Consider the following 15,701-nt stretch of genomic DNA (forward strand, 5'->3'; position numbering starts at 1 on the left):
CTGCGCACTCCCAAGTATTCAACACAAACAGCCCACAATATGGTACTGTGTAGCACACCACTGTATGTGACGGACCTCACAAATACGTAGATCTATATAAGTGAGGTACACAGAAAAAACACCCTTCCCCCACGCACCTGCGGGCCGTAGGAGAAGGAAAGGGATAGGTATAAGATGACAGTCAGCAGAAAATTAGCACAGACAGCAGCACTAGCAAAAGTCACATACCATGCAGGAAGTTATACTCACTGCACCTTTCGCTACAATCAACCGCCCAGATTCAGTGTGTGGGAGGGCTATAGCACTGCGAACACTGTCCTTTGCAGGGAAGAGGTACGCAGGGGGACCAGTCCACGCACCGCCTGGGAGATCTGCGTTGGCACTGAGAAGATGGCCGCCGGAGAGCTCTGAGGAGGAGTGGCCGCAAGAGGAACAGCCCAGCGACGCCAGCACACGAGAGAAGGCGCGCTGGGCTGAGGGGAGGAGCCGCTAAACAAGGGAAGGCTGCCTCCCCTGGCTAGCAATTAACCCCAGGGACGCTGGTTCCCTTCCAGCAATTACTCCCTGGTGGTCCAGCGGTCACGCAGGGTATGCCTGTGAAAGGGGAGCCCGCCGCCGCTACTAGCACCGCCAACCTGTCCCCAAAGACCATCGGCTGAAGACTGCATTTGTATCCCCCGCGCGAAGCGCTGCTCGCGGCTTGCCTGGACCCGTGCGTCCGGTTGCAGTCAGTGGGAGGTCCCGGAGCCACGCTAGTACTGACTCCGGGGTCCCACTGCAATCCCCAGATCAGTACTGGCGACGCAGCGCCAACAGGGCTGTTGGAGCGGCAGCGTGGACGTCCAGATGGACAGTCTGATGCTGCCGCTCTGAAGAAGCAAAAATAAATAAATAAAATAGTCTTTAAAAAAATAAAGCTTAGGGGCTGCTTATGCAGCCCCACTGCCCAGGGTGACCAGACTCCGGCCGGGCACCAACTAAAACAGAGGTGCCTGGGCTCGGGGCGGGGTATAGAGGAGGATGGACCCAAGTGCATCCTGGGAGCAGCAAAGCTTTAACTGCGTGGTGCCCGTGGATCCAGATCCAGCTATACCCCAAGGTCAACCCTGTGGACCCCCTATGGACCCCGAAGTAGAAAGGGACTGTTTGACACAACTGCAGCAAAGATGAGTGAGGACACATCTGTAGTTCATATAGAAACCACAGTAGAGACCACACTGACAGCACCAGGACTGCTTTCATACCCAGATCACAACAAGTGTTGGTGTATGTGCTCCCATGCAATAACATGCATTTATAGCATAGATTAGTTATTAGCGAGCAGATAACAACAAAAGATGGACAGACATTCTAGAAGGAGTATAATATGAAAAGTTGAAATTCAAAATGTCAATGAGGACACTAGGTTGACAAGCAATATGTTAAATGACAACATGTTCACAACGTTGCCATTTTAAGCATTGACACCAGAACGTCGACAAATAGGGGACCTTATTCCATAATTTAGCCTAATCCTAAACCTAACCATAACACATTTGTGAATGTCAATATTTTTCTCGTCAACCTAATATGCATGTTGACATTCTCACTGTAGACATTCACAACCTGTCAACATTCTGACCGGATAAAACAATATCCTATCAACATTCTGACCGGATAGAACAATATCAGTATAGAGGTGATATGTGTAGCCAAATCTCCATAACATGCAGTGATTGAAGCAGCGAAGAGCGAAAAAAATCTGCTAGAAGATTGAAGATAATAATGGAACAAACATTAAAGACATTGGACAAACATGGCCATGGACGACTCACCTAAATGTTGTCGACAGGTCTGAGCGTACATCCGCAGCCGAGCATGGTTGTCCATGTTCTCACCAGGTGTCTCCTCAGTTGATGTTTCAGTTGCTGAACAGCCAACCTTCATAATACCATCACACAGCACTTTACAGATCGGCCTGTGCTGGCCAAGGCGGGACATCTATGGCAAAAATATGAGACATGAGCTTTTGCAAAACTTACAAAATAAAATTACATCAAAATTTCAGTTTAAAATAAATTGTCTATTTATTAAGTGATTTATACATTTAAGTGCCAAAAGTCATGGGATAGCAGTCTGTAAATGGAATGGTAGGTGGCGTCACTGTACCGTGACATCTTGGAAATTCCCAGACCTACATCAGTTGTAATCCAACATCTCATGAGTCAGTTTGAATACTGACTAGGCTGCTCGTGGTAAGAGGACGTGGTTTATCAGAGTTCGAAGACATGATAGTTGGTGCCCGGCGGATGGGACATTCCATTTCTGAAGGTGTGCGAACATTCAACATTCCTCGATCTACGGTGTCACGCATATACTGGAAATGCCTCATGGAAGGCATCTCCACCCACCATGGACAGCGCAGTAACTGACCACAGGTGCTTACTGATTGTAACCAGAATCGTCAGTGGTAACAGACGAGCGACAAATGGGATATGGGAGTAGACGACCCAACAGACTGCCTCTGATAACACTAAGACACCAGACACCGTGTCTCACCTGGGCTCATGACGTCGCCAATTGGACCCTGAAGGACTGGCAACATGTGGCGTGAACCAATGAGTCACAGTTCCAGTTGTTTCGGGCTGAAGGTAGGGTTCGGGTGGGGCACCAGACTCCATGGATCCCAGTTGTCAACAAGGCACTGTGCAAGCTGATCATAGTTCCATTAGTGTGTAGTGTGTTCACGTGACATGGGTTGGGCCCGCTGCTACGCCTGAACATGTCATTGGCTGGTAATCTTTACCTTGCATTGCTTGATGACAATATGCAGCCCCTCATGGACTTTATGTACCCCCACAGCGATGGAAATATTCCAGCAGGATAATGCCCAGTGTAATTGGTCCCAAGTTGACAAGAATTGGTTCGAGGAGCATTCTAGAGAGTTCAGACGAATGGAGTGGCCACCGCGTTCACCCGACATGAACCCAATCTAGCATTTTGCCGGGCTAGAGGGGGTCTTACATGATACTAGGCACCTATCTCCCATGACTTTAGGCACTACAGTATACAGAGCACACATAGGGCCTGATTCAGACCCACTCGCGAGCGTCTGTGCGCACGACGGAGGGACTTTCCTTCGCTCGTTGTGTCTGATCAAAGGGGGCGTGCTGTCGATGTTGATTGACAGCACGCCCCCTTTGGTGGGCGTGCCTCCCAGACGGAGGCGTTCCCAAGGGAACGCCTACCGTCAGAAGCCGGCCCCACTGACATCACTAGTGATGTCAGTGGGAGTGATTTTGGCTCTGATAGAGCCAAAATCACTCCGGGCCTTGCGGTTGAGAAACTCAACCGCAGGCTTCGGCTCGCAGTGGCGATGGTCAAGACCATCGCGACCATGAACCTGCACGCTCGTATATGCTGTGGGTGGTGACCAACAGCTATACGAGCGTCCAGGAGGACGCTCCATAATTATGGAGGTGGGCCCTGATTCAGAGCGAGCGCTCTGGTCAGAGCGTCCGGCTCTGAATCAGGGCCATAGTCTGCAGCACTTTACAGAGAATATTCCATCCATTCACATCATTTCCTACCCCAGTGGAGCTTACAATTTATATTCCCTACCACATGGACACCTATACACACACCACAGTTAATTTTCTATCATAAGCCAGTCAATTTACCAGTACATGTGTGTGAGGAAACCAGAGCACCCAGAGGAGACCCACACAAACATTGATAACAAAGAAACTTCACACAGATAATGCCTTTGATCAGGAACCGAATTCACAACAATTATGGTAACCACTACTCCAACTGTGCTATATGCAGTTTAAGCTGGAAATTTGGTGTTGCTGTGCTCTATGTATCATTATCTAAAGTCCAAAGTAGCAGTGAATAGTAATCAATTCCTGAATATTTTTTTTTTTTACTTATAGATTAATTTAATTTAGAAGTTAGTAGCAAGTTTAATTCAGTATTTCAGGTTTTGATCAGCTATTTTTCTTTCCATGTACTTTTTACTATTTGAAAATTGCACCTATCCTGCAGTGTGTGTGCAGTGTGATTAAAGGGTATCCTTATCTAACTAGTTTTATCACACATCCCACCCACATTAAATGCAACATACATAAACATATACACAAATCTCTCTCTCTACATAGCAATCAACCGGCACTCCAAGTGCTTCATAAGGAACTTGCGCCCGGTGCCCTCCTCATTACCTTTCCTTGCAGGGAAAGGAAAAACATATAGTAGAAATAGGCGGCATTCCCGGCGTCTTAGAAACTATATTGAAAAGTGCATTATCTTATTTTCTATCAACTATTCGGAACATCTTTATATGTTCTTTTGTCAGGATATCCTGAAGAATGAAAGTAGAAAGATGTTCTGAAATGTCTATATGCATATTGCTTAGAGCCTGGCACCGTGGCAGTCGAGAGACTGGAAGATTTGGAGTGCCTGCTCCATTTGGACATTATATACATACATACACATTATATATATCTATACACACACTTTATAAATATACACACACACACACACACATATATATATACACACATATATATATATACACACATATATATATATACACACATATATATATATACACACATATATATATATACACACACAAACACATATACACACAGTGCTTGAAGTGTGCTGGTATACATACCGGCACTTCAAGCACTGAGCTGCCCGCCAGAACATCTGTTTGCTGCCGGACCGCCAGAAAGTTGGCGAGCCGTCCGCCGAAAGATCTGGTGCTGGTCCACAAGCCAATTGGAGCTCGCGGTCCGGCACCAAATCAGGAGCTGGTAGGCGGACAGCGCCAGTATTGAAATGAAGGAGATTCAGTCACAGTGTTGCTGTTTCTCGATGGATTTCTGTCGGACAGGCACTAAATACATAAGACTGAGGCTGCTGGAGAGACACAAGGTGGAGGAAAAAGCCTGCAGGGATGGAAAAGAGGCTGCGGGGGGAGGGGGGCAAGAGGCTGCAGGGGGGCTTTAATGTTATAAGGGGCAAAACTATCCGGCGTAATGTGTAAAGGGCATTACTGTGTGGCCAAATGTGTAGGGCATTACTGTGGCATAATGTGTTATAAGGGGCACTACTATTGAGTGGCATAGTGTGTATAAGGAGTATACTACACTGATGAAAAGGGGATGCGTGTTAAGGACACGCCCCCCTTTTAAAATGTGGCCACACCCATTTTCCGATGTACGGTGCACGCAGAAATACAACCTTAGATTTTCCATACCCCCACTTCCACGTGTGTGTGTAAAATATATATATATTTTTATTTTTTATTTTATTAATTAGAGATGTGAGGGGTCGGTTTTACTCTGATCTTTTCGCCATACTGGCGCAAGTTAGGATTTATCTTATTGGCTATTCGCTCTCACATACATATACATATATATTATTTTTTTTCCATGGACAAGAAACCTTAAGGTTTCACATGTCCCATTAAGGCTTCACTGGACATGATCTGAAATTTCACAAAACCTACTTAATTTCTGCCACTCAAACTCAAAAAGGCAATGAAATTATGATCATTAAGGCTTATGCCTTAATGGACGTGTTCCTTGCGCAATACAGGTATGGTATGCCATCACACCCTGTGGTTAACTGCAGATTCAGCACTCTCACATAATGAGACTGCTGTCACTCACAAAATGCTGGAGCTGCTAATTCACAGAATTCTGTGCTCATTTGAATACAGCTTTTTTGAGTTTGAGTGGTAGAAATTCAGTAGGTTTTGTTAAATTTCAGATCATGTCTACTGAAGCCTCAATGGGACATGTAAAACCGTAAGGCTTTTTGTTATATATATATATATATATATATATATATATATATATATACATACACACACACACACACACACACACACAGGTTGAGTCTCCCATATCCAAATATTCCGAAATACGGAACATTTTTTTTTTGGCATGACTGAGATAGTGAAACCTTTGCTTTCTGATGGTTCAATGTACACAAACTTTGTTTAAAGCACAAATTATTAAAAATATTGTATAAAATGACCTTCAGGCTAAGTGTATATAACACATAAATGCATTCTGTGTTTAGATTTGGGTCCCATTCCCAAGATATTTCATTATTTTATGCAAATATTCCAAAATACAGAATATTCCGATATCCAAAATACCCCTGGTCCCAAGCATTTTGGATATGGGAGACTCAACCTGTATTATATATATATATATATATATATATATACACATATACATGCATTTACGTAGACACACATAAATACACATGTACATACATCTATCCACCGTGCTGTGTGAGAATGCTATGTTAGCGTCAGCAGCTGCGACACTGTAACGTAGCATTTCGCATACAGATACAGTACACCCGCAGTTGCACACAGAATATAGGCAAGCCGCATCTTATTTTAATCAGCAGAAGCTGTTTGTGTGTTCACACCACACCATTGTGTGAATAAGATGCATTTGAAGGTAACAGGTCACAGGAAAAGATGCTTGGCACGACTAAAAGGGCTGGTTAAGGCGCAATTAGGCTAGTGCCAAACAGAAATTCCTGTTAACTCAAGCTAAATGAATAGGTGTTGGCGATCAATTAGCACCCATTACCATATCTAGGCTTATTGAATTATGGCTAAGGGGATTATTCAGAGATGGGAGCAAAAAAAAAAAAAAAAAAAAAGAGCAAGCAATTTTGTATCTGAAACAAATCATGTTGCAATGCAAGTGGCGAAAACACATTTATTCTTTTTGCATGCAGGGTAAATACTGATTGATTTTATATGTAGCTCACAAAAGCTGGAAGCTTTATTTTTACACTGCAATTTAGATTTGAGTTTGGACATTCTCTGTCCAAATCTAAAGGCCCCCATACATTAGCAATTAATTGCAGCAATCGTGCAATTTGCAATCGATTGTGTATAAAAATCTTTCCCTTTTTCAATCGATTGTGGCAATTCTGCAATCGATTGAAGGGAAAGATTTTTATACACAATCGATTGCAAATTTGCACGATTGCTGCAATCCATCTCTGATGTATGGAGGCCTTAAAGGCCCCCATACATCAACAATTGATTGTGGAAATTCTGCAATTTGCAATCAATTGTGTATAAAAATGTGCAAAGTAAGGGCTTCACAAATCGCAGATTGCAACCAAAAAGTGATTGGAATTGGTAAATCAGATTGTCCAACATGTTGGATTTCACAGATCAATTGGGGCTGTAAATTGCTAGTGTATGAACATGATCAGCAGATTTGCAGACCATTACCAGTAAAATGATGGGCCTTTCAAGACTGGCAGATCTGTGTTTGCTGCAATCGATGCAATCGATCTGCAAATCACTGAAAAAAGATCTGTAATGTATGGGTGCAGATTGCTAGATTGGGAAATCCTAAAATCGGGCAATAAATCTACAAATTGTTCAATTGTGGTTTTCAGATTGCTGATGTATGGGGGCCTTAAGGCAGAGGTTCCCAAACGCGGTCTTCAAGGCACCCCAACAGTTCAGGTTTAAGAGATATCCATGTTTGAGCACAGGTGGTTAAATCAAGCATGGATCTCTCTAAAACCAAAACTTTTGGGGAACCTTGAGGAACGCGTTTGGGAATCTCTGCCCTAACGGGTATATTTAGTAAAGGTTGATTTTAATAGATCTAAAATCGATGAAAAACAATCATCATCAACGTTGTGTTTCTGGGGCTAAATCACACATTTTTTTAACAGACAATTTTTGATTTGTTTTTATTTTTTTTAAATATTAGTAAAATGTGCGGTTAAGCCCCAGAACACAACATCGATGTTGATCAATTTTCATCGATTTTAAACGATTAAAATTGACCTTTCGTAAATATACCCATAAAACTCCTGGTTGTTAGCTATTTTGATTTAATACATTTAACGGTGTTGCAAGGCTTACACTTACTTATTTCAATCTTCAATTTGTGATAAGACTACAACATAATGTGCAATTATATACTGCACATCACATAGATAAGAGGAATGCAGGCAACATGTAAGAACACTCCCCCGGAGAAAACTGGAGATTACCCCATAAGCTCCGGTTAGAGGTTCCAGTAAATCTGCCGCTTGACCACCCAGCGTTACCTCAATAAGCTATGGCGGCTGCAAACTAAGCCACAGAACCCAAGTATGGGGGTTGCCATTATGAAAATCATAACAGGGTCCCAGAACACCCACTTGTTATGAAGCACTTGAAGATGTTCCTGTCACCCAATATTATTTCCGAATTACAAAGCATAGACTATTTTAAACTACAGTAGTCTGAAACCTGGATCAGTCTGTGAAATGACATGGGATGTACAACTCTACAGACTGCTCTCCATAAAAAAGTTAAACCAGGGCTTGACAAATTTTTCTAAAACTTAGGAGCCAGGATGAAAGTGTAGGAGCCAGACCCCCCCTTCCCCCCAGGAAGCATTACTGAGCACCTACGCCCCTGACAACCAACCCCCATGGCCACACCACTAACGGGGTACCCCAGTAGTAATCCCCCCTCTACAGGGCCCCCAGTAGTAATCCCCCCTCTGCAGTGCCCCCAGTAGTAATCCCCCCCTCTGCAGTGACCCCAGTAGTAATCCCCCCCCTCTGCTGTGCCCCCAGTAGTAATCCCCCCCCCTCTGCTGTGCCCCCAGTAGTAATCCCCCCCCCTCTGCTGTGCCCCCAGTAGTAATCCCCCCCCCTCTGCTGTGCCCCTAGTAGTAATCCCCCCTCTGCAGTGCCCCCAGTAGTGGTTCCCTTATATAGTACCCCTTTAATCAGTGCCCCCCCATATGCATTGCGACCAGTAGTAGTCCCCCCTATGCAGTGACCCCCCATTTTGTCCCCAGTAGCGGCCACCCCCAATATGCAGTGCCCCCACAATAGCAGCCACGCCCACCCATGCAGTGTCACTACAGTAGCGGCCACCCCCACCTATGCAGTGTCCCTACAGTAGCGACCATCCCCCCTATGTAGTGCCCCTTAAAAAAAACACGCAACTTACCTGATCCCCGCTCCTGACGACGACCGCCGCTGTCAGCTCCTCCTGGCCACTCTGCACTATGGGAGAGACGTAATGACGTCTCTACCAACCTGCTGCGGGGTGAGCCGGAAGGTGGAGCTCATCACTGACTGACGGCTGTATGTTCGTTACTCTGTAGTGTGGGCCGCGCTTGCGGTCTGCACTACAGGGCCCGGGGGATGCTGAAAACCTGGTCGCCGGGCAGCCAAATCAGGTCGCCATGGCGACCTGGCCCCCGGGTTTTGTCGAGTCCTGTGTTAAACCCTTTCTCAGCCCTAGGAGTGCCAGTAGGAGCTCGGGCACATTAAGATATATAGTCCAAGCTCAGCTCCCTCTATCTACCCAAGCTTTGAAGCTTCAGTTACTTGACTAATGCAGAGTACACACTAAACGATGTCTACCCAAGCACTATCTCGTTCGCGACGGGACAAGACAGGGGTCCCGGCATTGTCAAGTGCAAAAAACACTTGCCGATGCCGGGAGTGACGGTGGGGGTGCAGCATGGCCCCCCGGTGACTAAATCTCCCGTCGGACCTGCATGCACGTCAGACGACATATCGTCTAGTGTTTACACAACAAAGCACAGCCCCAGAACAGGAAGAGTATAAAAGGAATAACAGGGAGGAAAGGAGTAATAAACATACAATTCTGAAACAACACTACAACAACAAAAAACACCAGAGTGCAAAAAGTGGGCATCCAGAGTCCCCCAATGGACTATGATAAAAAGATTTAACGCAAGTACAAAAATAGAAGTACCAAAATGTCATTTTGACAGGAATCAAAGCAGAAAATTGCCATATGGATAACATCTGTAAGCAGTTTTTTTTGTAATCACAAAGCTGATAATTCCTGTTCCAGATAAGTTGACTGTATTCTACAAAGCCAGCAAGTGCCTCATTATCTGCGCAGCATGGGTCTCGGTGAATTATTTTCAAATTAATTCTATTTTGGACAAAAAGTTGTGCAATATATTTCAGTGTGCTATCTCCATTAGAGAAGGCTTCCATTTATCCCCAAATGGATGTTAGAAAAAAAATAGGATTTTTGTGCATCATACAACACAAACAGATTATCCATCTAATAGATACCTGCAGCAGTTCTAGCTCTGCTAACATCCAGACACTTACTTAAAACAACTTGTAGTTTCACAACAGCTGGAGAATCGCAGGTTGGCCAGGCCTGCTCTGTACCCTCTCACTTCAAATAGAGCCTCAGTTTTATTAACAAAACCAAATGGAGAGAAAGCCACATACATATAGAATATAACAAGAACAAGGGGAACCAGCCGAACCACCACAGCAAGAGAGGAAATGCAGTGTTCCCCCAAAGCAAGCCTTAGAGCAGAGGTATGCAACACGCGACCCTCCAGCTGCTGTGGAACTACACATCCCGGCTTGCATCAGCAAACCGAAGCAGCTCGTGGTCTCGTTCCCAAAATGGAACATGCAAATAGGTATCTTGATGTTGATCGATGCAAGAAAGTTCCCCACCTCCACAGAATCCATGACTGAGTGCAGAGATTCCATTTTGAATTTCTGCACCCAAAAGGTAAGAGTTGAGCCACTTTAGGTTTAGAATGGGCCAAAAAGACCCATCCAGTTATTGCACCAGAAACAGAGAGGAATAAAATCCCACCCCTGCTTTATGAGCAGGAGCCAGAGGGAAATCCACTCCTGGTCCCGTGGAAGAGAGGGGAACAACAACAGATGCGGACGAGGACCGACTGAAACCATATTACACACACACATACATATATATATATACATATACACACACACACATATATGTGGTTTGGACAGATAGGAAGTCACATCCAATGACACATGATCAATGCGTTTGGATTCAAAAGTTGTCTACAAGGGCCAGAAGATTAGATGGCTCTGAACCCACTTGGATAGCCTCCGCCAATTGGCTGGACCAGGCTTCCATGGCCTAGTTATACCAGGGCAACAGTGGCCGAAGGTGGTTCCTGCAAGGGAAAACAAAGACACCCTTCAAAGTAATGGCACTTGTTGTGGGCAGGACTGTGGCCTTTGCTAACTGAGCAATAGTGGCATCCACCAAAAAGTGAATCTCCAAAGCAGCCATATCTTTATCTGCGAATGGGTAAATGTCCCGAAACACTGCAGGAAGCTTAAAAAGCTGATCGGGTTTGAGCCGAGCTTCACCCAAAATTGTGAGCAAAGGACGGGAGAGTGGTAACCTGTTCATTCTTCTTCAATAAGTTGGAAGGGGCCATTGAGGCAGGGGGCCCACAATTTGCAAGGTATGGTGGATGGCAATAATCAAGTCACTCCCAAACTGTCCGGAGAGCTAGCCTCCCAGCTGAAGTGATCAACCCAGTCATGGTCTAAAATCTCACGTTCCCTCCCGGAGGAGCCCATAAGACCATCTTCAGCCGGGAAATATAAGCCAGTGGCTTCGTGGAACTGGAAGCGGAAGGCCTAATGAACCTTTGCAAGGAGGAATTCATTTTCATAGTCTATCCATCTGCAGGGCCAACCAGGGATCTACCGAGGAATCGGCTACTGCCAGGGTGAAAACTGTGAAGGCGGCGCTGACTGAGGGACAATATTAATTGAATCACTCATCGCCGGTTCCACGCTGGCCAGAGCCCAATGGATTGGGTCATGACCTTCGCCCAGGCCAGTAACAAATACTCCGCCGGGTAGTGCTCAAATGTGCAATGACTGAGTGCCTCAGTCATGCAAGCTGCACAGAGAGCTTGGGTTTGGAAGGTCTATCACCTTTTCCCGACATAATTCAATTAGCCGCAAAAAGTGCAGTCTGGCGAAAAGCGGACTGCATTAGCCTCATTCGCCTGTTTTGCCGCTATGTTTTCTCCATGAACGTCCCCGCTATTCGCTTTATTCAATTGTAAAACACTCGAAAACGCGGATAGATGAATGTTCTCTAAAGCGAAAAACACTTTTTGGGGGGAAATTAGTCTGCATCCCATAAAAAGCTTCAGTGACCCTGGGAATCAATATAGAATAGCAGTAGGAGCCCTAATAAAGGTATTTAGAGAACTTATTTTGTTGCAAATGGCTGTTATATGCATATTTGCATACATGTGGAAAAATTATAGAAAGCAATCTTTTTTCAGAAAAATAGGTGCAGAGGTTAAATTTGGGGTACCTGAAAATGGGTACTAGTAGGTCTCTAAAATGAAATTTAAAAAAATAAGAAAATACACCTGCTGCAGCCTCGTGCAATCCCAAAAACACCTGTCCCAACCATATAGCCCCCCAAAGTACCAGGCCCCTCCCTTTTTTCATTTCTGCCCCAAAAATTATGTCTTTTTTGGGGTGAAGTAATTTTTTTTTGCCCTATTAGTCATTAGAGGGGCTGTCTAAAGGGTTCTGAACCAAGTCCCACACATTTGTACCCTAAAATATGGATTTTGCACTTTTTTTCTCCTGCGTTTTGCTGGAGACACTTTTTCGCCTGTTTTTGCCTAGGCGAAAACTCTGGGGAATTGAATATGGAGATACTTTGAAAATTTTGCAAATCAGAGAAAACTTTTCTCCAAATGGCACTTTTCGCGGCTAATTGAATTCGGCATGAGAGTTTGAGAATGTTTCTTTGTGTTAACAGCAAAAAAGAGGGATTCATTCCCTAACTATATTAAACAGCTAAACTAAAGTATGTTTTCTGATTTTAATAGCCACCTGTTTTAGCTTGTATGGAGATACATATATGCTAGAAACAGAGAGCAGCATGTATTGTAAGAGGGGCTAACAAACAGCAAGTCCTTTGTCCCCCACTAAGGCTATTATGTCTAGAAAAGCCACTGAAGATAGTTAAAAGTGAAGGGAAACTCTAATCCCAGGCTAGATCAAACTACAGATGTGCCCACATACATCTATCCTCTGTGCGCTACAAGTCGCGCCATACATAGCGCGGAAGCTCAGTGTGACTTTGTAGAGCCATACGTCTTTTCACCTTTAAATGTGTCTTATTCGTACAACGATGAGACTATATAGGACAAACAGCATCTGCTGATTAAAATGATATGCAGCATGCATATGTTCTGTGAGCGAGTGCGTGTGTATCTGCATGCAAAACGCTACGTTACAGTGTCAGCGACTGTAATGTAGTGTTTAGCATGCAGATACACCCGCACTCGCTCACAGAACATAGGTATGTTGCATATAATTTTAATCAGTAGAAGCTGCTTGTGCTATCTAGTCGCATCATTGTATGAATAAGACGCATTTGAAAGTAAAAAGAGACACAAAAAGATGCTCAGCGCTACCGAGTCACGTCACGGCATGGCGCAACTAAAAGAGCTGTTTAGCACTCAAGGAGGCTATATGCAAGTGGACCCATCTGTAGCCTCGGTCCCCAGCACCTCAGCGGCAGTCTCTGCCTCCAGAGCAAGGGGCATCTATTGTTATAGCCCAAGAAAAGAGGCAGGAGGGGTACAAAAGAAGGAACTGCCCCCCCGCTCTGAGAGTGCTGCAAAGATGGTGCCCAAGATGTAAAATGGCATGCAAAGGTAAAAAGGGGAAGACAGGAGCCAACAAAAGCTGCGTTCTCTCCAAACCCCTCTCCATGAAACCGAAGACTGAGAAGCAGCCTCCGGGTATACAGACTGGTGTGGTGTCATCTGATCTGGCTGTTGCAGCCAGTCAGAACGTGTGGGCTGTAGAAAAGTCAGACACTGACATTTTTGGTATGGCTGAAGCCAAGCCTCACCCAATCTGTCAGTGAAATGGGCAAAGGAACAAAAAGCAAGTTGGTGCTTTCTTGCTCTTCAAAAAGCAGGAAGCATCAGCTATCATAGAGGTCTCCTCACCCGAATGGTCCTCCCACTCTGGGACTGGGAAGAACCTGCTGACTTAAGAGGCTCCCAGGAAATTTTACATGGGAGGATTCCAAGAACTTTTCGGAGAAAGCGGCAATCCTAGAGAGATTCTTTCCAATATTATGGACTTGCTGTGGTTCTTGGGATGGACCTACAAGATCTTCTAAGAGGGAAACATGAGTTAATAGTAGCAGGAGCCATGGCCTTGGATGGGGCGGGGTAACGCCACTTGGTTCAGACTGATGTGTCACTACTCAGATAACTTCCACAATAGTAGCGGCCATTTGGATGTGCACTAATTGAGCCCTCACAAGCTGTACACCAGGCACATGGTTTTGTGGGCTGCCTTGAAAATTTTGTTTGCATTTACCTATCACAGATATTCCCCTGCTTTGATTAGGTATTGTCTCCCTTGTCAGACATAAGAACACGTCACAAGGAATAGCAAACAGAACTTGTACAGATACACTACCTCTGCACTCTGAAGGAGAGATATTGCAGGGAACAGCAGACACAAAATACAGGCTAATACCAAGAAACTATCAATACAGCCCCTAATCACTAGGACAAAGATTCAGGATTTTTTTTGTAAAATAATATATATTAATAACCAAGGAGGCTGATAGCTTAGGGACTAATTTTCTAGGTAAAAAAACAAACTACATTATAAAGTTTGAAAAAAAAAAAAAAAAAAAAAGTACAGACAAGCCTGAGAATACAGTATAGTCTTTGTACCTCAATAAAGCTTGTAATTGTGTCCAGGAAACGGGCAAGCCCGCCAAAGGATGAGCCCTTTAGAGAGGAGTGAACTCTCCTTCTTGGTCAGTTAAAATAGCACCATTATCCTCAAAATGTGTCAGCAGCGGTTTTAACGCTTGGTATAGGAAGGACCGCAGTGGCAGCACTCACCTTCCCTTACGTCCAGTCACTGGAGTACTGTGACTGGACTCCAGTGATCAGGGTGACCACTCACATTTCTACTAAAAGTAGTAAGTGTAAAGAGGGGAGGAGCTTCATTTTAGTTAACAATTTAAGTGCATGCGCTAGTTCCCAGCCTCTATACTTCAAGGAGTCAGGCTGGAACTGACTTTGCACTTTGGCCGGACTGGAACCGACTGCAATGGAGTCTAAGGGCCTGATTCAGAGCTGAACGCTCTGACCAGAGCGCTCCTGGCCGCTCGTATAGCTGTGGGTGACCACCCACAGCATATGCGAGCGGCCAAAAAGATGGTCGCGATGGTCTTGACCATCGCGACCATCGGACTTGCGACGGAGACCCTGCGGTAGGGTCTCCCTGCCACAAGCCCTGGAGCCCTGCCACAAGCCCTGGAGTGATTTTGGCTCTATCAGAGCCAAAATCACTCCCACTGACATCACTAGTGATGTCAGTGGGGCCGGCTTCAGACGGTAGGCGTTCCCATGGGAACGCCTCCGTCTGGCAGGCACGCCAACCAAAGGGGGCGTGCTGTCAATCAACATCGACAGCACGCCCCCTTTGGTGCGAGACCCGGAGCGATGGAAAGCCCGTCGCTCCCCGGGTCTCGCGCATGCGCATGACGGAGCTCCCTCCGTCGTGCGCATGCGCAGTGGGGAACATCGACCCACTTGCGAGCGTACTGCCACTCGCGAGTGGGTCTGAATGACCCCCTAAGTCCACAAGAAGCCAGCAGTGAGCACCGAGTGCAGAGTAAGGTGGAATAGCTGCAGCAAAGCACAGGTTACACTGGCAGTGTAATAGAGCAAATAGAAATCTGTGGATCACCAGTGCAGAGGTGCATAGCTTCTGGAACAAGAATTGATCGCAGGAGTCTGGAGCCAAGGAACGCAGCCGTAATGGCAAAGTTGCTCTGGCTACTTGCTGGGAATATTGCAAGT

At 45.3% G+C, this 15,701-nt stretch overlaps 1 protein-coding gene across 1 annotated transcript in view; it reads right to left on the minus strand.

The window, feature by feature from the left end:
- Positions 1–15,701, minus strand: part of MED13L (mediator complex subunit 13L) — a 284,295-nt gene that overhangs the window by 53,883 nt on the left and 214,711 nt on the right. The window contains exon 20 of the mRNA XM_088443487.1: positions 1,815–1,980. Within this exon, the coding sequence (XP_088299613.1) occupies positions 1,815–1,980 (166 nt within the window). The remainder of the gene's footprint in view (positions 1–1,814; positions 1,981–15,701) is intronic.

This window comes from Taudactylus pleione, unplaced genomic scaffold, assembly GCF_031769625.1.
Source record: "Taudactylus pleione unplaced genomic scaffold, aTauple2 ptg000330l, whole genome shotgun sequence".
Taxonomy (NCBI): domain Eukaryota; kingdom Metazoa; phylum Chordata; class Amphibia; order Anura; family Myobatrachidae; genus Taudactylus; species Taudactylus pleione.